At 38.8% G+C, this 23,236-nt stretch overlaps 1 protein-coding gene across 29 annotated transcripts in view; it reads left to right on the forward strand.

Annotated features, from left to right (window-relative positions):
* ELAVL2 (ELAV like RNA binding protein 2) overlaps positions 1-23,236 on the forward strand; it is a 160,238-nt gene that overhangs the window by 102,884 nt on the left and 34,118 nt on the right. For all 29 annotated transcript variants that reach the window (XM_023203833.2, XM_023203837.2, XM_023203839.2 and 26 more), the window contains one exon: positions 17,213-17,316. In XM_023203833.2, the coding sequence (XP_023059601.1) occupies positions 17,213-17,316 (104 nt within the window). The remainder of the gene's footprint in view (positions 1-17,212; positions 17,317-23,236) is intronic.

A 23,236-nucleotide genomic window follows, 5' to 3' on the forward strand; every position in this document is an offset into this window, starting at 1 on the left:
GAGACAGATGCTGATGTATGTTGAAGCTAGAGGCAGGTGGTTTGTGGCCTATTTCTGCCTTTGCATTATTTCAGATTCTGTTACTAAGTAGAACAGTCCTTTAAAAAAAAAAAAAAAAATTTAGGTCTTATATCTTGGCCTCCTGCCTTCTCTGTTGGCATCAGCCAAATGCATGTTGGCTGCAAGTACATCATTCCACACTTAGTGACTGGATTTATTTTCAGACGTTGGTTATTGACAACTGAATAGCAATTTCCTGTGTTGGGGCTTAACAGAAAGCCTCCCCTGGGTTGTAAGAGTTTAAAATAATGAAAAAGGCAAATACTTCGTGGTTAAAGTCTTAATGCAAGCTTTGTGTGGACTTCTCCCCACTGCCTACTTTGCACTCATGTTTGTAGGGAGTTTCCAAAAGCCTGTGATTGAGATGAGGAAGGTCTTCTACCTCTGGAGCTGTAAGGTCTTGTCTTGACTAAAGATGACTCAAGCTTAACCAGTTGTTCAGCAGTCTTTGAGCTTTGGGTGTGCTGGAGAATATCAGCCAGTGTTAAGTTCTTGATTTCAAGTGGTGACTGTTGAAGAGAACCTATGTCATGAAATATAGTAGTCCTCCCATTATCAACAGTTGCGCTTTCTGCAGTTTCAGTTACTTGTCGTCAACCATGGTGTTAAAATATTAAATGGAAAATCCCAGAAATAAACAATCCATAAGTTTTGAGTTGCTCACCTTTCAGAGTATCGTGATGAAATTTTGCACCTTCCTGCCCAAGATGTGAATCATCCCTTTGTCCACATTATCCATGGCCGTACATGTTCCCTGTCCTTCAATCACTTAGAATCCATCTTGATTAACAGATTGGAAAAAAAGTGGTGTATGTTATATTGGATTCAGTACCATCTGTGGTTTCAGTCATCCACTGAGGGTCTTGTAACTCCCAAGGATAAGGTTGGGGGTGGAGGACTACTGTACTCAGCTAGTAGAACTTCTTGTGGTGCACCTCATGGTTCAAGGGAGGTAGAGAAGGAAGGAATTGTCATACTGTGAAGGTGGAATGCAAGATGTTCTAAATTGGTGCTTGTTTTGTTGAGCTAAGATGTAGAAGTATAGTCTGGTTCACTAATTTGTTGATGATTTCATTTGATGGTTAATATGTGATGCAATCATTTATTTGAACAGAAAGAGAGGCTGATTATTTCATTTGATGGTTAATATGTGATGCAATCATTTATTTGAACAGAAAGAGAGGCATTTTTTTTTTTTTTTTTTTTTTCAGTTTGCATGGAAAGATTTCTAAGGATGTTCATGGATCCAAGACAAACTTACCTCAGTCTTTCATTTCATTAGGGTCCTTCTGTATTGGGGAAATCTCTTAGTATATTGCTGATGGGAAAAAGCTAATTCCAGAAGCCAGTGGGGCTGGTCCTCTTTGCCTGGCTTCCTATAGGCAAGCAGCCAGTATGGAACTCTGGTAAAGTCAATTAGGCATTTTCTCTCAGGACCCAGGGTTTTAAGGAAGTGACAGAAGGATAAGATGGTGATGATGACTCACCTCTCTGTTCTGAGGTGGGGGTAGTTTTACTTCCTACTACTTAACTCCTTGAAGTCTGGTTCCCAGCCCTTACTCATTCTGAAAACCTTCTGTGACTCTTCCAATGTGTTTCTTTGTGCCAGTTAGCTACAGTCAGTGTACAATCTAGAACTCCATTGAAACAATTTTTATGTAATTCATATTTTTTATCTTTTTCTATCAATGTTTTTCAACTCAAAAGTAAGCTTATTAATTTTTAATGGCCTCAATTTGACAATAAGAGAATAACTTTTGTAATTGCTTAGAAGCCCCTGTTGTGAACTCACTGTAGCTATTGGTAAAGGAGTTTGTTTTGAGAGGTATGTACTCGTATGTATGCATATTTTGTAAATAAAGTCACTTGTCAGTGTCTTTCAAACAATTTACTCATATTTGTGTCACATTGTTAAATGTTGGGGGAAAGCAAAGTTTGAATTTAATTATGCAAAATAGTAGGTACAGTGAAGATACTGATCCTCCCTTCCAAGTCACCTGTTGTGATTTCCTCCCCCTTATGATTATGTTTCTTGGGCACTACTTTGCTCCCTGAGTGTGAGCAAGAACAACCTGAAGAATGACTGAAATGACCACCAGCGGTAGCATTCACACAGCAGGTCTTTTTGGATGTTTCGTCTCTAGCTTTTAATCTTTAGAGGTCAGTAATGTTTGGCGACTCCCATTGCTTTTAGTAGTAACTAAGGAGAGCCATATATCTTGTGGAAAAACAGATTTGCCTGTGAATGACTTGCATTTATCTCCTCTGCTTATTTAGTGGTCATTTCTTTAAAACCCTTTTGGTTTCCAGCCATGTAGGGATGTATGTATGCTTACAGGCAGTAAATTTCTGTGTCCTATGGGATAAGAAATATATGTCATCATTAGGTTTTTGAACAGTCTTTGGTTCTCCTTGAAGAGATTCAGGTCTTGTTTTACCTTTATTTACAGTTTGTTTTTTTTCCCCAGCAAGTAAGTCATTGATGGTGAATCATAAATGCAATTGTTCAGAAAAGAATCTAGTCAATTTTATGTTCTTCTTTGCAGCCTATTAAGATATTTGTGTACACCTAAAGGATTTGTTTTTGTTTTTTTTTTTTTTTTTTTTTTTGAGGCGGAGTCTTGCTCTGCCGCCCGGACTGGAGTGCAGTGGCCGGATCTCAGCTCACTGCAAGCTCCGCCTCCCGGGTTTACGCCATTCTCCTGCCTCAGCCTCCCGAGTAGCTGAGACTACAGGCGCCCGCCACCTCGCCCAGCTAGTTTTTGTATTTTTAGTAGAGATGGGGTTTCACCGTGTTAGCCAGGATGGTCTCGATCTCCTGACCTCGTGATCCGCCCGTCTCGGCCTCCCAAAGTGCTGGGATTACAGGTTTGAGCCACCGCGCCCGGCCCACCTAAAGGATTTGAATGGGATATCTGTTCAGGTAGCTGTAAGTGAAAATGTGGTGGTGGGTAGAGCAGAGGAATGACACGGCCTCTAGGTTATAGAGGATTACACAGAAAATCTTTGTATAACATCTTAATATAGCTATAGATTCTGCATTCAGAAAACATACTTCTTTGGGGATTGTAAAAATCTACCATAGCTCCTGGTTATTTGATTTGTATTTTGTTTGTTTCTTGAAACAGAGTCTTGCTCTGTCACTGCCCAGGATGGAGTGTGGTGGTGTGATCACAGTTCACTGAAGCCTCAACCTCCCAAGCTCAAGTGATCTTCCCACCTTAGCCTCCCGAGTAGCTGGGACCGCAGACATGTGCCATTATGCCCAGTAATTTATTTATTTTGTAGAGACAGGTTCTCCCTGTTGCTGCCTAGGCTAGTCTTGAGCTCCTGAGCTTAAGTGATCCTCCAGCCTCAGACTACGAAAGTGCTGGTATTTGGGAGCCACTGTGTTCAGCCTATTTTTGTAGTTGTTGTTGTTTGTTTTTAAAATAATTTTTTTTCTTCATTTTCTTTAAGTCTTAGATTACAATGACAGAGAATGCAAGTAAAGGAACAAATTAGCTTTGTAGGGAATAATGAGATCAAGTAAGTTCTAATTCCTTTAGTATTAGATTTAATTATTCCTTTTTTGTTTTTTTTTTGGAAGGGGGTGCACAAGAAGGATAAAGAAGCCCAAAATAGTATAGTAGGCTTTTGTGTTAAGATCCATTTCAGTATATATATGTTTTGTTGCTAGAAAATAACTCTTGCTTGAGAAAAATAAGTTTAGTAATCTAAGTAGAATACCTTAATAATGTTGTTGTCAATTAGGATAACTAGAATAAGCACTTAATAAGTTATATTCTATTTGGGTATAGGGGCTAGTAAGTGATCTGGCAGCATACATATTTCAAGTTTTTCCCAAAATAAAGGAGATTAGTTTATAATATATAATTATTTTGTTCCTTCATTATAAATAGGAAGGAAGAAGTTTTCAGCAACAAAATAGGAAAACTCTTGACAGCATAGGCTATTCAATATTGGAATGAGCTGAAAAACTAGTTGTTTAGTGAAACGCTCATTTCTTCGAGTGGTGTACTTGTAATCGAATACCTAACATTTTGTATGGCATTGTACATTGTAGGAAGCTCTTTAACAAGACTGATTCTAACACGCAGATCAAAATCTATTTGTGAAACTTAAAGTGGAGATGGTGGAATCATAGGTGGGGGCGAGCATCAGAGAGTACCTTTAGTGTAGTTTCTTTTCCCACAGATGAGATAACAATCTCAAATTCACAAGGCTAGTTAGCTGGAGGCCTTAAACTCCTAACCTCCTTTGCCTTAGGGCCTCCTTTGTGGTAATAAGATGGATTCTTCTAATCCACTTGTCTTTGCCTTCATCTTAAAATGTGTTTGCCAAGTGGGCATGTAATGTGGCCCAAATAGCTGAGAAGCTCTGTGTATAGAAGTTACTTCCCACATCAGATGGTCCTTCATATTGTTTAATCTGGTGCCATAAAAACATAGCGCCTTCCCCAAGAGTGGGTCTCAGATATGTGAATAAGCAAATTGAGTAACTTCAGTCACAGCAGATTAAAGAAAGCATCACATTAAAAGTTTTTAAGATGAATTAAAATTGAAGTGTTGTACAAGATTTTTTTCACCCTCTACCCTGTTATACATTTAAGAGTACTTGAGATAATAAAATGGTAATATGTTAAAATTGTGTTTAGAATCTTCCTGTTTCATAGGAAAGACCTATCCGGAATTAGCAGCAATGGTCAGGTATACTAAGTTGCTGGGTATATGATTTAGATAGTTTGTTTTTAATATACTTTAAAGTCAGTGGTAAAAGACAAGCCTCTGTGCTCTGCTCATTTGTCAGTGAAGCATTGTCTAGGTAAAATCATTTTAGCAAAGTCTTCCTCAAAGTGTCCGTGAATTCTAAATTTGGAGGATTACAATAGCTAATCACTTCAGCTTTTCAATGAGGTGATTTGGGAAGAAATGCTCATGTGTGATATGAATGTGGCAATTGTGGGAGCTGCACCATTTTGTACTTCTCTTTAGGAGCCATCTGTTAATTGGTGGGCAGGTTGCCCCATGGTCTCAGAGTGGCTTGCTGTAGCATAAGGTGTCCCTGAGCAAAAGCAAAATTGGTGTTTATTTCTGTCAGGGTACCTCTTTGACTTAATTCGTAGCCATGGTTCCCATCTGACCCACAGCCTTTACAACTTTAACCATATACAGCTCAGTTTCCTCTGTGGACTGTGTTCCATTGGGATTCCTTTTCTTTATTGCTTCAGAGAGAGTGTTCTTGAGATTTTTGAAGCTGTGTCTGTAGTATTTAAATAGGTTTCCTTTATGCTCAGCATTTATACCCCCACCAACCCAAACACCATCAGTCTGGGGATTTTTCCTAAGCATATAAAAGTCAGTGCTGTGTGTGACTATTTTAAGTTTAGAGGAAGGAAAGAAAAATGTTCCTCATACCCTCTTGATTAACTACCTCTTCATTAACTATAAGCTAAGCAACATGTCCTGTACCAAGAGAAGGAAAATCATATGTTATTTATACTTAATCCTTGTGTCGACGGGGGACGATGGATGTCCTTTGGAAATTTACTTTGTCTTTACTAAAAATATCTCTAATTTAATTCTGCTCTTTGTTTTTGATATAAAAGGAATTACAGTGGACAGTTTCCCCCCGGTGGAAGGGTTGTACATACCACTTTATAGCAGATACTTCATGATCAGTACACATAAGGTGAAATGTGTTTTTACTTTATTGAAACATCTGATCATGTTATGCTACCCAATATTCCCTTCTTAATGACTCAGCTTCCCTCCCTTGCTCACTCCTTTCTAACTTGATGTCACCATATTATATGTGAAGGACATAGGTATGTGTGTGCATTCACAAGGCATGTGTAATTTTGCAGTTGCAGCTCAGAGTTAAAAATAAGGTTCGTTAACACTTGCAGTAGTTTTTCCCCACTTATGGTAGTCGTTAATACTTCGTCCACTCATAATAGCAGCTTAACTGGGCCGGGTGAGGGGGTAGGCAGAAAGAGTTTTCAGGTACTTGCTTTTACAGCTATGTAAAGGATGTCTCAGGAAATCATAAGCCCTCCCTGATGTAGTCATCTTGGGTGTAGCTTTTTGGTGATTGGGGTTATCCATCTCAGTTTTATAGTGCAAGAATATTTGCAAGGCTGCTGAGTTGGTGTGTTGTATTAATTTCTGGGTATTATGGTTCAAAGGGTTTCTTGCCTTCTAGTTACTTTTACAAAGGCAAGACATTACCATGCGAAGAAAAAATGGATCCTGCTGGGATGCAAGGAGTTGCTAGATTTCAATCCTGGCCATTACTCTAGAAGGTCTGTAACCGAACCCAGGTTCAGCTGCTTGCTACTTGAAAGCCAGAACACCGGAGGCAAGGATTGGTGGAAGGAAAAGCAGTTTTAATGGGAGCCAGCAAACTGAGAAGATGGCAGACTAGCATTCTAAAGTACCATCTTCCGTTTAAAAATTTACCGTAGGGCTTTCAAAGGGAAATTTGGTATGGGAGACATGCAGAAGTGGTGCAGGACCTGTGTGTCTTGTTCAGTGGTTCTCTTGGGTGTCTGAGGGTCTGATTGGCATTATCTTGACTTTGGCTCGTTGATGGTGGACTAATTATGACTCCTCCTAATCATGAGGATTTTGCAGTGGGGACTGTCTTCCTGGTTTGTTTTAAGATTAGCCTCTGAGATTTCTTATGAGTGTGGTAGATAAGCATGGATTGCCTGAGGGGAGTGTCTAGAGAGGAAAGGAATGAAGAGGTGAGAGGGGAGGGAAGAAAAAAAAGGAGGTGATTTCTAACACTGATGTCCCTAGTTATAGTCCTACATCTGCATCTGCTCAGTGATTGTACCAGGCCACTAAGGTGACTGTCCCTGGGTCCCTCGTGTGCCTCTTTCCTCATTGTGCCTCAGTGCTTGGTGCATCCTACAGTTTGCTATAAACCTTCACATGGGCCAGCCTTGCTCCCAGGATGAGGGGGTCAGCTTGCTTACCTCTACATAGACGCCTTATGTTCAGCGTAGTACGTCTTTGGTCTGACTGTCTCGTTTATACTTCTTTACAAATTTGTTCTTCTCCATGTTCCTATTTCCTTAATTTGTTTGTCAGGAAACACCTGAATTTCATCTTCTCTGTTTTAACACACTAAAGAGTTCTCTTTTTCAAGCTGGTCCTGGTTAAGCCTGAAACCCCTGCAATGCACTTTATGTATTTCACGTTCATTAGGTGCCTGCGTCTCCCTTGTTTACTCTGTAAGGCTTAAAATTTTTGAGCATCTTAGAGGGCAGAGACCATGTGGTATTGATCCCATCTTTTTTCCACTGCTATGAAATCATGCTATGCGTATGAAAGCATTTTAATGCAATCTGCTGAGGAGAGAAGTGTCTTGTGTGGGAGACTGTTTTGGCAGTAGCAAACATGTTTGGCTTTAGCCATAAGAACTGCTTTCTGAGTTTGGAAAAGGAGTATGTAAATCAAGGCCCATTTTAAATGGATCTTTTTATAATGCAGATACCTCTCATCTATCTGTTTTGTAATGATGGATTTGTTTTGGGGGCTTAAGTGGTTTGTGCACCTGCAGGATGTCCTTCCTTTTCTTTCAGGTCTTTTTTTTTTTTTTCCTTTCATAGTCTCTTGGATGGCTTAAGAAAGAATTGAAGTTCCAGTCAGTTTATTTCATGACAAAGAACAAGAAAAAATACAGATGTATTTGGAGATTATAAATATTCTGATTGGAAAGTTGTAAGCTTTGGATGTACAGGATTCTGCCACAAAGTGATTTCCACACATGGCCGAAGGCAGTAAAGTGTACACTTTTGGAAGACTGAGTTTGGAAAGGTTGATTGTGGTGTGAAAACCTAACTGCTCCCTTGCGCTAGCTGTGTGTGCCTTTGAGCAAGTTAAATTAGTGACTTTGAACCCCCAGCTTTGTCTGTAAAATGGATACAGGTGTATTTACATGTAGTCTTGTGGTGAGAATTAAATGTGATATATGTAATGTAAGGCTCATAGTTGCTTGATATAGTTTAGTTTGGCGGTGGTCCTGTTGACTTCCAGACAGGTAGACATAGCATTTGTGGGGCAGTAGGAATGGGCATGTTTCCCCAACAGACTTGCCTTTTCATACTGGAAGGTTTGGACTGGTGAACTTTTAACTTTTGGGTGAGAGAGTGATTTTTTTAAGAAAACTGTGTTCAAGAAGAAAATTTATCTCTAACAAGAATTTTTTTATCACGTGGACTTGATGAGTTTGGTAGAGTCTAATTTTATAGTTTTCCGTTCTTGATAAAATGGGGAGCTCTCCATGGTGGTTTGCAGGACTCTGACATAGTTTTAAAACAGGCGCTGATCTGATTATAGTGCATAGGGCCTTTAATTTTTTTTTCTCGTATCTGAATTAAAAAATGATCTCTTACAGAGAGAAAAACACATTAAGAGGCCATACTGCCTCTTGATGTACTGCTTAGCGGGGTGTCTGTGTGTGTGTGTGTGTGTGTGTGTGTGTGTGTGCGCGCGCGCGCAGGCACAAGCAAGAGTGCATGTTTGTGAAGATTGACACCAGCTGGTCGTACAAGCAACAGCAGATGCCCTTTTTACTATCACAGTTAACTTGTTTTCCTCTACCACAATACTGTTTTGAGGAATATAGTTCCTTTGCCTTCATCCCAAATGATACTTACTTGAACAACTCCTTTGTCTTTTAAGTAAACACAAGATAAAGCAGATAATATAAGACTCTGTGTGGGGGGGGTTGGGGGGGGTGGCGGATCTGTATGGAGTCAATTATAATTAACAAAGAAATGAGAAAGTTGAAGCAGACCCAAACCTTTAATTGAAAGTAGATTGGACCAGCCCGGAGTTGTTAACGTTCTAGCCTTTTTTGAACTGTCGGGTGTGACTTTCAGGCTATCTGAAGATATTTTGGCATTTGCTCTATCCTGGTGGCAGCTTCAGTGTTTGAAGGTAGAACTGCTGACCTTTTAGAGAAACTACTGACATCAATAAGTAATGAGAACCGCCTTTTGTTTTCATTGTGGTGAGCTTACACTATCTCAGTCACTTCCTTTCAAGCTGGAAACCCTGCCTTCAGGTAGAGTCTCATCCTGTGTATTGTAGAGGAATTGGTTTGTTTTTCTACTGCAGATAATTTTTCCGAATCTTCCTGGTCTTGGATGCAAGACATCTTTGTGTACCCGGTGTAATACTTGGCAAGAATTTAGAGGATTTAATATGCTGTTTCTGTTCTGAATAGTCTAAGACTGAATTGTGTGGGAGTTCTTAATGTTGTCTGAAAATGTGATATATTAAGAACCCACAGTTTCGCCAACTTAAGCAGGGTCATGCTGCATTGCCAGCAGATTCATAATTACTGGGACTGGAACTACAGGAAAATAGAGCTCTACCAGTTGCATAATCGGGACAGATACGGCTATGAAAATTAACTTGAAGGGAAAATGCCCTGGTGCTGAGGACGTTAACCGCTCCCTCTAGAATTAGGCTGCCTAGGTAATATTTACCAAACGATCAGTATTTACAACTTTGATTTCAGCAGAAAAGTTATAATTTAAACTCTTCTATATTAGCTCCATGTGTCTGTAAAGTCCTGAAAATCATTTAGAAACATTGGGGCCTTTCAGTCTCAGGCCAGCTTTATTAGCATTTGGGTGGAAGATGAGTCTTCGAGTGAGCCATCTGTTTTCTGTATTATGTGAGTGTCTAGGTTGAATTCTCCATCCTTGTGATAATCCCTGGTAATGTCCTTTGGGAAGCTGGTAGAAATGCTCCCAGCTTTCAGGAAGGCTGGCTTGGACTGTAGTAATAGGATCTCAGCAGCCCTCCATCTCACAATTTGATCTTACTCATCAGAGGGCAGCAAGGGGAACCTGTTTAACTTGACCCATGTTAACTTGAGTGTTTAAATGGAAGGACCTGCTGCATCTGGCATGCTACATTTGAGGAGACTCGGGTTAAGTCAGGAATTAAAATGTGGAGAAAAACGTGTCTAGAGAGAATTGCATCCCTCTGTTCTAAGATTCTCTCAAACCTTTTCCCTGCTGTGTGGTACCCACATGATTTTGCTGTGTATCAAATCTGAGATATTAAGAAAGCTCCTTTGCAAAGTCTGGTGCAAGTTGCTTTGGTGCCAGAGTTGCAGTGCACAGCCTGTCTGAACAGACACACATAATGAGTGCCCAAGAACAGTAAGTCCATCGGAAGAAATACAACATATTTGCAACTTTGTTGTGTGTTTGAGGGAGGAGAGAGAAGAATATGAGGAAGGAACAGGGTCTTTATTAAAAACAAAAATTTTCTCCCCTTGTAATGAAAACTTGTCTTGCAAATCAAATTACTTGCTTTTGTTGTTGTTGTTGTTGTTGTTAAGTCATGCAGTTTTATGCTGTATTAGGGCTGTGTTTGGAGAAAGTGAATCTTTCCATTTTGCTTTGAAAAGTATTGCATTTTTAAACCTCAGGTTGCAAGTCTTGCTTGACAGAGAGAACCATAGTGACCTGTTTCTGCTAACTGTGGGATTTGAAAAAGACCCACACTGCTTTTATTCTTCTATTTCATAAAACATTACTACTGCTCTAAATGAAATAATAGATATACATCAATCAGTGCAGTCACCTTTTATTGTTGATTCAACTACCAGGTTTTTACAGAATTCACTCTGCATTTTATTTGACTTGTACATGAATAGTCTCGGCAGACTTAATTATATTAGTGAAAAAGTACTTTCAACAAAATTATATGCTGACATCCCGTAATTCATACTTACAGATTTGTGAAACAGATTTATGTAAATCTATCAAATTACTCTAGATGACATTTTTTAAAATTGAGACTTCATCTTAATGGTATTTGTAGAAACTTTTCATATGAACAATTTTACAGAAACTTTAAAACTCGTATGACTTCCTTATGAAGGCAGAATACTATAACATTTCAGCATCTTGCCTCCACATGTTCTGTAATCCATCTGGTACAATGTAGGGACATGAGGAACATGTTTATAAGGGCAACTCTGTCCTAAACCACAGGCTCCTGGAAGGCAGATGCTGCTGTTCCTTCATTTGTTGTTCATTCAGTCATTCACAGAACATTTAATGATCTGTCTTAGGGTCCTGTTTGTGAGGAACTATGTTCTGCTTGCCCTTGCTCAGCAGTCTAGTGAGGGAGCATCCAAAACTCCAGGCATACATAGCAAGATAAAGGGATAATATAAGAAGCTGTGGGAGGACTAGGCAGGAGGAACACTGAATAGTGTGCATTGGGGAAGGGGCAAGTTGTGGCAGGAAATGACTTCAGAGAGTCTCAAAGGATACATGGGAGTTGGCTAGTTGGAGAGCTGTGTTCCAGACCTAGGGTGTATGTGTAGGAGTGGTGGAAGATGAGCAAAAGTAGAAGTGAACACAAAACTGACAGTGACTGGAAACCAGAGTATGGTTAGATTTGTGTTTTAGGAAGTTCTTCTGGACAATATTTTGGTGGAGGATGGCTGTTTTTGGAATTAACAGGAGTCTAAGCAAGGGGTGTCCTATTAGGATAGTGTAGCAATAATCAGGGCCAGGATAATACAGAACCAATGCTACTGCAGACAAAGGACTGATTTAGATGGTAGAACTGGCAGACTGTGATGCATGTATGGCAGAACTTGGAATGGAGTAAGTCTTGCACATCTTCAGTGTTATCGACTTGAGCTAATTCCTTCAAGCCTTGGATCAAATGTTACCTGCAGAATGGGGCCCTCTCTGACCATTGTATTTGAACAACAGCCCTGCCCCTCCCCTCCCCACTCTCATCCCCTGCTGCTTTTTTCTCCCTAGCTCTATTTTCTTCTAATACCCTGTAGAATGTGTTTGTATCTCCCCTTGTCAGAATATAGGCTTTATGAGAAAGAACTTTCTCTCTTTTGAATTCTCAGGGCCTAGCAAAAAGTATGATTCCCATAGTTATTGAATGCTTATTTTAGATGAGAAATTTGTAGGGTGACCCTTGTTTTTTTTTTTTTTTTTTTTTTTTTTTTTAAATACAAAATTTTATTTTCCACAATTTTGTCTTGAGGGTCTCGTTTAATATTGGTTGGATAAAATTAATGTATCTTTTAATCAAGAATGACGGTAGTCTATTGCCTTTACCTTTAAACCTGAGGGGGTAATTTGATTTTTCTGAACATTGGTAGTAATTTAAAATAGAAAATACTAAATAAAGTGACCTTTGAATGAAACAGGTCCAGAAGATTGTGTATTTCTAATTAAAATACACAATTAAAATTTTAATTAAAGTAGGGTATTAAAAGCAATGTAGGTGGCAGGGGAATGGCTGATGCTTTGAATTACGCACAGTTTGGGATAAATTGGCGATTACTGGGTTTCCCACAGTAGCACTCTGCCACTAAACGGGCTGTCTTCCTGTTTTCCTCTCCTTGCTCTGACCCCTTTTCTCAGTAGTCTTTGGTCCTCTTTAGAGGCCTGTGGAGTGCTTCAGCTCTGTGATACAGATCCCTGGACCGTGATTTCTACCAGCCTGTTTATAACTGTTGTCCTTGTGTCAGGAGCATTTTATAAGCCATTTTTCTATCTCTTGTGAAGAAGTATTTCTTTTCTGTGGCATATATGTTAGATTAGAAAGAAGGGTGTAAAACAAAAGGCATTCATACACAATAGTGCAGCACAGAATATAGCAAAGTTCTAGAATCTGTACGAAAGCAATTAGAATCAAGACTTGGGGCCAGGTACGGTGGCTCACGCCTGTAATCTCAGCACATTGGGAGGCCGAGGTTGGCGGATCAGTTGAAGCCAGGGGTTTGAGACCAGCCTTGCCTACATGGCGAAACCCTGTCTCTACTAAAAATACAAAAAGTAGCTGAGTGTGGTGATGCATACCTGTAATCCCAGCTACTTGGGAGGCTGAGGCAGAAGAATCGCTTGAACCCAGGAGGCAGAAGTTGCAGTGAGCCGAAATTGTGCCACTGCCCTCCAACCTGGACGACAGAGAGAGAGACCTTGTCTCGAAAGAAAAAAGATTTGGATTAATGGTTCGAAAATTCTTAAGAACACGTGACCACAGGTAGCTTTTGAGAATAGGTGAGGACACATGGCGTTGACCCTATTCTTTATGTTCAGTTACCAGGCAAACTTTTTGGCGTTTAAAGACTTTTTTTTTTTTTTTTTCTTGAAGAGCCTTAGCTTTGTCATTTTGGTCAGAATAGTCTATTAATCATGTTGGTTTCCATAATGGTTATACTTGGAATTTAAATGGAGCATTTTATAAAAATTTTTTAAAGAAATGAGTCTTAGTTTGGGGATTATCAGTATGCACATTCTAAATTCAGAGAGACTTGAAAAATAGGTTTGGATGATAAGGATAAATGTTGCTTGGTTTCCAAGCCTTCCATTGTGGCCCATGACTGTTAACTGATGAGTACAAGAGTGAGAAAAGGGTAGGTTAGGTATTTTTTTTTTTAATGTTTGCTTTGCTACTGCTTTTATTTTTAACAACTGTGTGGTCACTTATAACCAGAAATATGCACTATATAAATAAGATGCAATTTATGTTGTCATAGGAATGAATAACGGCACAGAAACTCATATATAGTAAAAGTGGTATTTGTACAAAAGGTACAGAAGTTTGAGATACTAGTCAGCCAAGAAGCATCTTTTGTGGTAAAAGTGTCAGAAGTGCCTGGTTACATTATTATTCAGGCATATTGGGTCCAGACTAGTCCTGGGCTTATATGTAATATGCCTGAAGTCTCAGTTCAGGTGTAAACTAGTTGTTAATTGAGTGGAGAAGAGCACAGCATTTGAGAGTCCTGACTTTAAGTCCTGACTTTACTACTTCCTCCCTGCCTTTTTGATTTGTAGAAGCTGATTGACCTTGCCAAGCTTCAGATATCATTTCTACCTTGTAGGAGAAGAATCTGAATACCGAACATGGTTAATGTGAAGCTACAATTAAACAGTAAAATACCATGTAGCTAAAAGGTGAGAATGGGGAGGCTTGCCTATCTTGGTATCATCTGTGATGCCCTTAATATATTTTAAACATCCAATAAATATTTGCTGCCTTGATTACAGATTTTCACTGTAAAGTAATTTAAAGTTCTAACTCCCTTTTGTTACAGTGCCAACATTTTAATACACCAACAACGGTAGGTTTAGAAATATAGTCTTTTAATAGCAGATACCCCCTTTCATATTATTTTGCTTAGGGTAATAATACAGTTTTGCTTACCTCAAACATATTCTGAGTGGCACTCATCCTAATAATACCACTAGGCAAATAAGAAACTTTTTACAAGGAGGCAAAGTCATTTGGGGATACATATTTCTCAGTATAAACAACTTAACAGATATTAGATATTTGACTCATTATAGCCAGTCATGATTGCTTGAGGGTGTCACGTGGAAGACGCATCTGATGGTTGGGTCCTCTGGTGGTGGTAGTGGTGATGATACCTTTGGTTAAATAACATCAGTAAGTTTCTCATTCTTTAATTTAGCAAACGTTTGCGTGCCTACAGCAGGCCTGGAGTAAGAGTTCAGAGGCCAGAGTGGGAAACGGCTAAGTAGGAAGTAAGCAAGACATGTTTTTCACTTTACCCACTGATCTAGTCTCAGTGGGCACTCCTGTGCCCCAGACTGACCTCAGGAGGCCAGTAAACTGTTTCTTTGAAGTAATAGGTAACTTGAAGATTTTAGAAGAAACACATCCATATGTATCTAAACAACACGGCTGTGAAACGGCGGTCATCCCTACAAGACCTTTCTTAGACCTCCCAGTAGCCCCGTTGTAGCCCCACCGTGGTTCTCACCATTAAATGCAGTGATATCTCAACATGGCGACTGTACGTTAGTCACCAGGGTTTTAAAAAGCTAGTACCACTGCTTCATGACAGACTGATAAAATCAGAGCCCAAGGTGGGAGGATCACTTGAGCCCGGGAGTTCAAGCATGGCCCAGCCAACGTAGTGAGATCTCATCTCATATACATACATATACATATACATATACATGTATACACATGTATGTGTGTGTGTATATATATATCTTTGGAAGTGGGATTTGGGGATCAGGGTGTTTTTGTTTTGGTTTTTTTTAAAGCTTTCTAGATGATTCCATTGCAGTCAAGGTTGAGAATGCACTGGGGTTAGAAGCTGCTAAGATGCAGGAGGAGTAGTATCTATCAGTAGAAAGGGCAATTAGACTATGCGGATATAATTGATTTATTTTGTCATAGAATAGCAGTGTGACAAAACTATGATATGTTTGTATTGCCCTTTTCTTTTTCTGTTACATTTGTAGCATCTTTTGTATTTAACTTTAAATGAATACACTTAAAATCTTTAACAGTAAGCGTGTTATTTTTTTCTCATCTTTTGACTAGGGTGATGATCCACTTTCATCATTAATAAGTATTTTCATCATTGCTTCAGCAACCTAGTTGGGTAGAAATTATCCTCATTTTAGAGACAAGGAAGCTGTGGTTCAGAGAGGTGTTAAGTAGCTTCTTCAAAGTTGCACAGCTGAGAGCCAGTAAACACCAGAACCAGTATTGAAGTCTGTCTTCTTTCCACTGTAAGCTGGTTCTTTGAGCAGATTTTGTTACATTCAGCCTATTTAATTCTACTTAATGACAATAGGACTGCAACATACTTTCATAAGAGGGGCACAATGCATGCAGTAGACACATGATAAATGTTGAATTAATGAAAAGCTGAATGCTTAAAAATACAGTGGCTTCACATGTGACTCTTCACTAGAACTATAAAATAAAACCTCTCAATTTTAGTGTGAGATAAAATTAACCTAATTAGTTTTTAGCTCTCTATTCCTTTCTCTTTAAAAAAAAAAAAAAAAAAACACACACACAGGAAAAAATACATTTTGATAAGAGGGTACAAGCAGTGATTATCCAAAATTCTGGTTGTGGTCCCAAAATATAATCACCAGTTTTCATATTGGGCACTATATTTAGCCTTCTCTTTTTGTTTACATAGTAACAAGTAGCCACATTAGGATAACCACAGTACCTGTCCTAAAAACCCACTTGCACCTACAGTGCCCCATCAAGAACAAATACCTCACTTCCCTATGAAATTGATTCAACAATAGAACTTAGTAAAAGCATTTGGACTGTCCTTGGGCATCTGGGAAATCGTCATTTAGTTTGTTTTGACTTTTTTAGACCAAACTTTTCTTATGCCCATTTTTATCACCGGTATAATGTTTCTTGCCGTTTCAAACTGAGAAACTTTCTTCATTGAAAAACTGAGACCTTTGCAATTGACTTTAGTTATCTTTGCACTCCATTGATTCAGCTGCTTTTGATAGCTCCTATTTTCTGAGATTTAGGGCATCACTTAGCCAGGAGTGAGAGGGCTCAGATGATTGGGGGAGGGTGGCAACAACAGCAAACACTTTTAAGCAACTTTTACTCCAGAATTTTTTTCTCCTGTTATTTTTGTTTATGTTCTATTTCTTCTTTTCCTATATGTTCTCATTGTCTTCGGTGTCATCACTGTAAATCTTCTGTGTTCATGTTTCCCTGTTCTTATCTAGATCATAAAACCCTCTTTGGAGAAATTTGATTGAGTGTATTTGAAGATAAACCCTCCTCTAAAATAAACTTACATGTATACACGCCCACACATGGTTCTTCACCATTTTAGACTCCAACATAATTGTACTTGGTAAAGGCTGTAAATGTGTCAGGGTACAATTTACAGAACACTGACAGATTCTTGGTTGATGTTTTCTGTCTTCCCATTTTATGGCTAAGGAAACCGAAGCTGAAAAGGTATTGCCTGTTAAGCCCTTTCCATAGCACAGAGATTTATCCCCACAGTTTCTGGAGCTGAGCATTGTCTTGCTGCTGGTATACTCTGGCTCAGGCAGGGCATGTATGATGGAATCCTTTGGGGATGTGTGTGTGTGTTTTTTTTTTCCTAAACAGCACTGCTTGCTGAGTTCTAAAACTTGCAAATGTAGTAGACAGAAAACAAAAAGACTTCATGTATATTTCTAGAATTAATAGAGAGTTATTTTTACTGTTGGGGAAATATGCTGGTGTTAATGACAAGACAATATGCCAAAATGAAAGTCAATCTCTGTCAGCAGTGTAGAACTAATATGTGCCTTTTTCCCCTTCCCTCTCATTAGGGCAGAGCTTGGGATATGGCTTTGTGAACTACATTGACCCCAAGGATGCAGAGAAAGCTATCAACACCCTGAATGGACTGAGACTTCAAACCAAAACAATAAAAGTACGTTAAAAAAATTTTTATATCTACTTGTAGAACAGAAGTTTAAAAAAAATTAAGGTTTACTGGTAGTTTTTTCCTTTCTTCCTTTTGGGCCCATATAAACAGTTACCTGGGAGACATAGTGGAATTTCGGTGTTTGCTGCATGATGGGGGAAACTGTTCAAGAATACTATGTATAATCATTCGTGTATTCGCCAAGGGGCAGAGCAACAACTCTCTTATCTAAATATTTTAGTAAGCCTATGGAATCAAATCTCCTTCCCTTATAGAGAATTACTTGCCCTATAACTTGGGGAAACCTTAGACTTGTTCTTCTCTAAAGGGCTGGGTAGTAAATAAGCAAGGTTTTGCAAGCCATGCAGTCAGTCACAACTTCTCAACTCTGCCTTTACAGTTTGAAAGCAGTAATAGCCACTACATAAACAAATGGATGCAGCCGTGGTCCAATAAAACTTTATTTATGGGCAATGAAACTTGAAATTGATAAGATGTTTATGTATTACAAATATTTTTATTTTTTCCAAGTTAAAAAATGTAAAAACCATTCTTAGCTCATAGATTATACAAAAAGGTGGCAGGCTGGATTTGGTGCTTGAGTTGTAGTTTGTTCTAGCAAATTCAGCTTGCTTTGAGGAGACTGACTGGAGGAACTTACGTGACACAGGTTATTTTTTCTGTTTTGCTTTTTAAGACATACAGTGAATAATTTTGTAGATATTTTGCCGCTTTTGTGAATCTTTGAAATTCTTATGTAGATTCTCTCTGGAGAGGGAGCTAATCCAATTCACAGCATAGATTTCTTTTCCTTTAGAAAATGAGAGGGATGTTGCCTTTAGCAAATTCTTAGTACATGTACCATCAATTTGCTCTCTCCTGCCCAGTGCAGACATTGCCAATCAATCATGGCACTCTTTCTCACGGAGTCTAGATGTGGCTCCCAAATATTTTTCAAAATAGTGTTCCAGACAACCTCTATCAATTGACTCAAGTGTGAACCTATTTTCCACCCTTGATTTAAGAAACCAGCTCAGGCTATAGCCTGAAGTAGTAAGGGGAAGTTAGTCAGTGCTGACTGTAGTATCCATCTTGCTTAGAGACTCGTCTAAAAGATTTTTGCTCATTTTTTTCAAGTATCTAGAAATGCAGTGTCATTTTTGTGCTTTAAAGTTGCTTTTTTAGAATTACCAGTTAAGGTAATTTATTAGCCCTGAGTGGTTTTGACATATCGTTCTTTATATTTATTGGCCCCTAAGAAAAATGCCTACCACCCCTGTCTTATCTAAAGGAAAGTATATAGTGGTTCCCAAATACACTAGGGCATGAGAGGTCCAAGAATTCTAGAATACTTCTTGAGCAAGAAAATGTCCTATGAAAAGATTCACCAATCAGAAAATAAACTGGTTACTGTATATTATCAAAATGCGAAGGGAAAAATCAGATTTCCAATAAAGTCTAAGACAAAGCCTTAAGTTTGCTTTGAAGTTTTTTCAGTCTGAACTACTTTTTCTGGTTATATTTCTCTGCATACTTTTTATTTGTGTCAGAGATCTTTTACTAGTACTATTAAGTAACAAGTGTTCTTTAAAAAGACATCCAGTGTTCAGTTACCTTCAGACCATGTGCTCTCTATCCTACGGCAGATTTTTGCAGGTTTCTCTACCTCAATTTATATTGATTTCCAGGGGTGCTGCTAATTTGTCCTAGTTCTGAGGTCCTGAGTTGTGGTTGAGAAGAAAATGGAATAGATGGTCAGGATGGCTTATCCCAGGAACTATCCTTTTCTCCATTCCAGAAATAATTACCCTTATTTCATTCTAATGTGTCAGTTATTTTATTATATATCCTCACTGCCCTAAGATCCAAAAGAAGGTAGAAATGCAGGGGAAAATAGGTCTCCATAGGAGAAATGCCTGTGGCCTTCAAGGAGACAGTTGATGACAGCTGCTTCCTTACTGTTCATAATCCACCCTTTTCTCTTTAGGGCCCAGCTGCTTGGGCTGAATATGTGGAAGAAAGGACAGTAAAGCCTTGTGGCTTTTATACTGTGACATCAATTTCTGATTTTCTGAGATGTGGGTCAGGGTAGTGGGTAAATAGCAGGCTGCTACTTTCCCCGCCCCTATTTGGTTCCTGTAAAAATATCAGATAACAGCTGGTATCCTCAGTTTGGCCCAGATTTGCCTAACAGGCAAAGCAAACCATTTCCCCCAAGTATATAGCATCCCCTTTGCCTGTTTGTTCTTCCTGTGTTTACTTATTTCCATTAGGCAGATTCTGTGTTCCTGTACAATGTCTTGAGCCAAGTTTTTCTAGTATTCACAGCTTTAAGAATGTTTTGGAAGTTGAGTTAAACCTTTTTATTTCCTGGGATACTATTCCATAAATAAGTCTTTTTCCCTCCTCTAGTCTATACTGGTGATGGTTGTCAGCACCACTTTCTTACAAAGCACCACTTTACTCATGTTACTGCTCACTTGAAACTCTGGTGTTTCTCTGCTGTTTTACCCTGTCATCTGGCTGAGCTTTGTAGCAGTGATGCCAGTGCTATTGCTGTTCTCCACTGTAGTCAGACTGGCTCTTTACTTATAAGCTGATCTTATTCCCAATGTCTATGTGTATTCTTTTGCAACTCCTACTTCCTGGTATACCCTTTCACACTCATTTTTAGTTTAACTGTGGTCATCTCATGTTTTGGAGCCCATCTAAAGGAATTCTGTCCTTCAGCTTCTGTCTTGCCAGGTTATTCCAGCTCCTGCTGAGTTCCGCCTTCTTTGAAGTCTATATTCTTTACCCTTGAGGAATCACAGACATTTTTGCATTACAGGGGGACCCATATGTAATTTAGGCTTAAGCACTCCTCTCTGTCCTCAGTCAGAGTGGAGATCTTGGTGGTCATACAATTTAGCCAAGACCAGGCAGTTGAAGACAGAGCTGTGACTCAAAACAAACCCTTGTCTTCTGATCGTTATATCAAAACTCTTGCCAGGACACTGTGCTTTACTTTAGAAAGGTATAGAAGATTGGTTAGTACATACAAGTGTTTGTGTACTCTTAGCATTTAGTATGCATTTGGTAAAATTCCTGGTTATGGGGATATTGAAACAGTGAATCAAGTGCTGTGAAAGGTGGTTTATGTAGCAGTTTCTCCTGGGGATCCCTAATAGCATTAGCTCAGTAGGGTTTTGTACAGTAGTTGGTGTGTTGAATAAATGACAAATATTCAGTATTTCTGTGGTGAGTGAAGTCCCTCAGGCTCTGTGAGGACCTAAAGCAGTTGTTCCCAAACTTTGGTTGCATCTTAATCCCCAGAGAAGTGGGTTAGAAATGCAGTTTCTGGGATCCACTTTAGATCTGCTAGATCGCTGTCCACAAAAGAGATTCAAGGTTCGTTTTTTATTATGCTTCCCAGGTAATTTATGACAACAGGTCTGAGGCCTAGCACTTAGGAATCACCAAAAATGTTTGGCGGTTCTCTATACATTTGGTATTTTTTGTGCAAAGTTCATTTTGTCTTCTAGCATTTTACCTTAATAATCCTCCTGTGGTTCATTCTGTTAACCAAAATATTAATGTTTTTTCTTGAGCATGCTGGGTGATCATTTAGCATTCAGAGTTCAACGTGGTTCCCCAGCCTTTGCTTTTAAAAAACATGGCATAGAAATTGAAAACAACATTCTCACCTCATAGTAGGATGCTGTTTAAGTAGTAGCAGATATAGGTTAAAGTCTCAAGGTAGTAGTTCTCTTGTCCTAAGGGTCACTTTTTTCCCTGGTTAAGGAGATGTCCCAGAGGCATACCTTGCTGGTGAAATCACATCATGCCTGTACTGCATGGGAGGCAGCTGTTTTGGGTTAAGCCTGCCCACATTGTCCCCCAGTGTTGACATGGTAAATAAAGTGTGAATATTACAAAAATGTTTTAAAATTCTCATTAGGGAGGGTAGTGAAAAGGTAATATGTGTACAGTTCAGGCATGGGAGTGGGGGAGTAATCTCATGGAAGTGTCAAATTGTATGCTGATGCGAAGAGAGGTTTTTCACCAAAAGCCTTCAGATCCCTATGGGAATCCTTCCTTTGGTGGATTATACATGAGGCGAGTGGTTGTACCTACTGTGTTCAGTCTTCATGCTCTTTCTCTACTCATTTTATTTTTAGGGGTATTAGGTATTGAAAAAATCTAAATAGTATGTGGAATTTTTATGGCTTAAAGCTAATACTTTTGACTGTTAGGTTAATAGTGTCAGACTGAAATTCATGATTAGCAAGCTGAAATCATTCATTTCCAAGAGTATGTATAGACTTCCTCCCTCCTCTGCATAAAGAACTCTGGATAGATGATTATCACCTAATGGTGAAATGGATGCATGGCTCCTAGCATCTCTCTCAGCTTTTCCCTGCCCTGCGATGGGCCTAGGATGCTTTATTTTTCCTGAAACTGGGGTTGATTTATCTGGAGAGAAGGAGCTGTTATCTCAGGGAATAGAATGTTTTATTGTTATCAGTAGGTTCTAACCCCTCAAAAGAAAAAAAAAAATTCTTCCTAGAACTACTACCATAGAAAAACTGCCCGATTTTTGTCTTGATTAATTTTCCTTGATCATTCAGCTATAGACCACGCTAAAATTTACCTTTGCTTAAAAGTTATTAATTCATATACAATCATATGAAATTTCTTATACTGAAATAATTAAACCGCAATTTAACCACATTTGGAAAATTCTATTATAAAAATGAGAGTATTATAAATAGTATAATCTGTTTGTTGTGTTCAGTTTGAGTGATTAAGCAAAGCTAAAAACCTGTATTCTAAGCTACTGTATTGCTATTAACTTTTTGTTAAATTTATACCTTTTTCTAACTAGTTTATCCTTTTCTCATTAGTAAATGTCATATTTATACTTTTTTTTTCTGTTTAGCATGAACTTGACCCTTAACATAGGAGGAATATAGAACTACATTTCTGAAGTCTTACCCTGTCTAAATTACCTTACTAAAATGATTTAACTGCGTAATCTTGGACAGAGCTTTTAACCATTTAAGTTTCCATTTATATCGTTAAAATAATTTATTCATCACTGAGAATGTTCATTACCTGCCTTTTAGGAGAGGAAAAAAGCTTTTGATGGTCTGCCAAGTTGCATATTAAGAAAAAAACGTAACTTTTTAAATGAATTCATGTTTATTGTATAGAATGATTTGATGAAAAGCAGCACCCTCTCCTGAAGAGAGAATAATTTTAACTGCCTTCCTCTTTCACTCTTGAAAGTTTAACAGCCACTGTAAACTGTATATTGGGATTTGAGTTTCTAGTTCAAACTCCTTTTGCAACAGGATTATTGGGAGTGGGGTGGTTTTTCTTTATCATTATAATTTATTCTTTTATAAAAGTTAATACTGACCAGGAGGAAATATTCTTAGATGCTGTGTAAACCAGTCCCCCCTGTAAAGAAGGAGAGGGAATATGCAGGCAGGAGTGTAAGTAAAGCTATGCTAAGGGCCTGCTACCCAGTAGGTCCTCTGTTAAAATACCTGCAGCACAATTTTGTGTTTGAGATGAGTGGCTCTTCTAATAGTCATAATGCTGAGAGTTCATGGCTTTTGTAGGGCATGGAAGGTTTAAAGCAGTTGATAGGGGAACCGTATAGAATTTGCCCAGAAAGAAAGCAGGATGGGAGGCGAATGTGGGAATGAGCCTGAGTTATGGGTTATAGAAGGGTGTTCTGGGTGCGCATGTAAAGGCGTTGATGTTTTGTTCTGTAGGTGAGGGTGGGGCACCGGAGGGTTTTGAGCAGAGCAGCGTTGGGATTGACTTTGAGTATTTATTAGGAGAGGAAGATTTGCTTTGTATTTAAACGCCACATCTTTCTGAGCATTTCGGCCCACCCTGGTGTTTCTCTGGCTTGTGTAGTTTGTTATTTTCT

This window comes from Piliocolobus tephrosceles, chromosome 14 (assembly GCF_002776525.5).
Source record: "Piliocolobus tephrosceles isolate RC106 chromosome 14, ASM277652v3, whole genome shotgun sequence".
Classification (NCBI taxonomy): Eukaryota; Metazoa; Chordata; class Mammalia; order Primates; family Cercopithecidae; genus Piliocolobus; species Piliocolobus tephrosceles.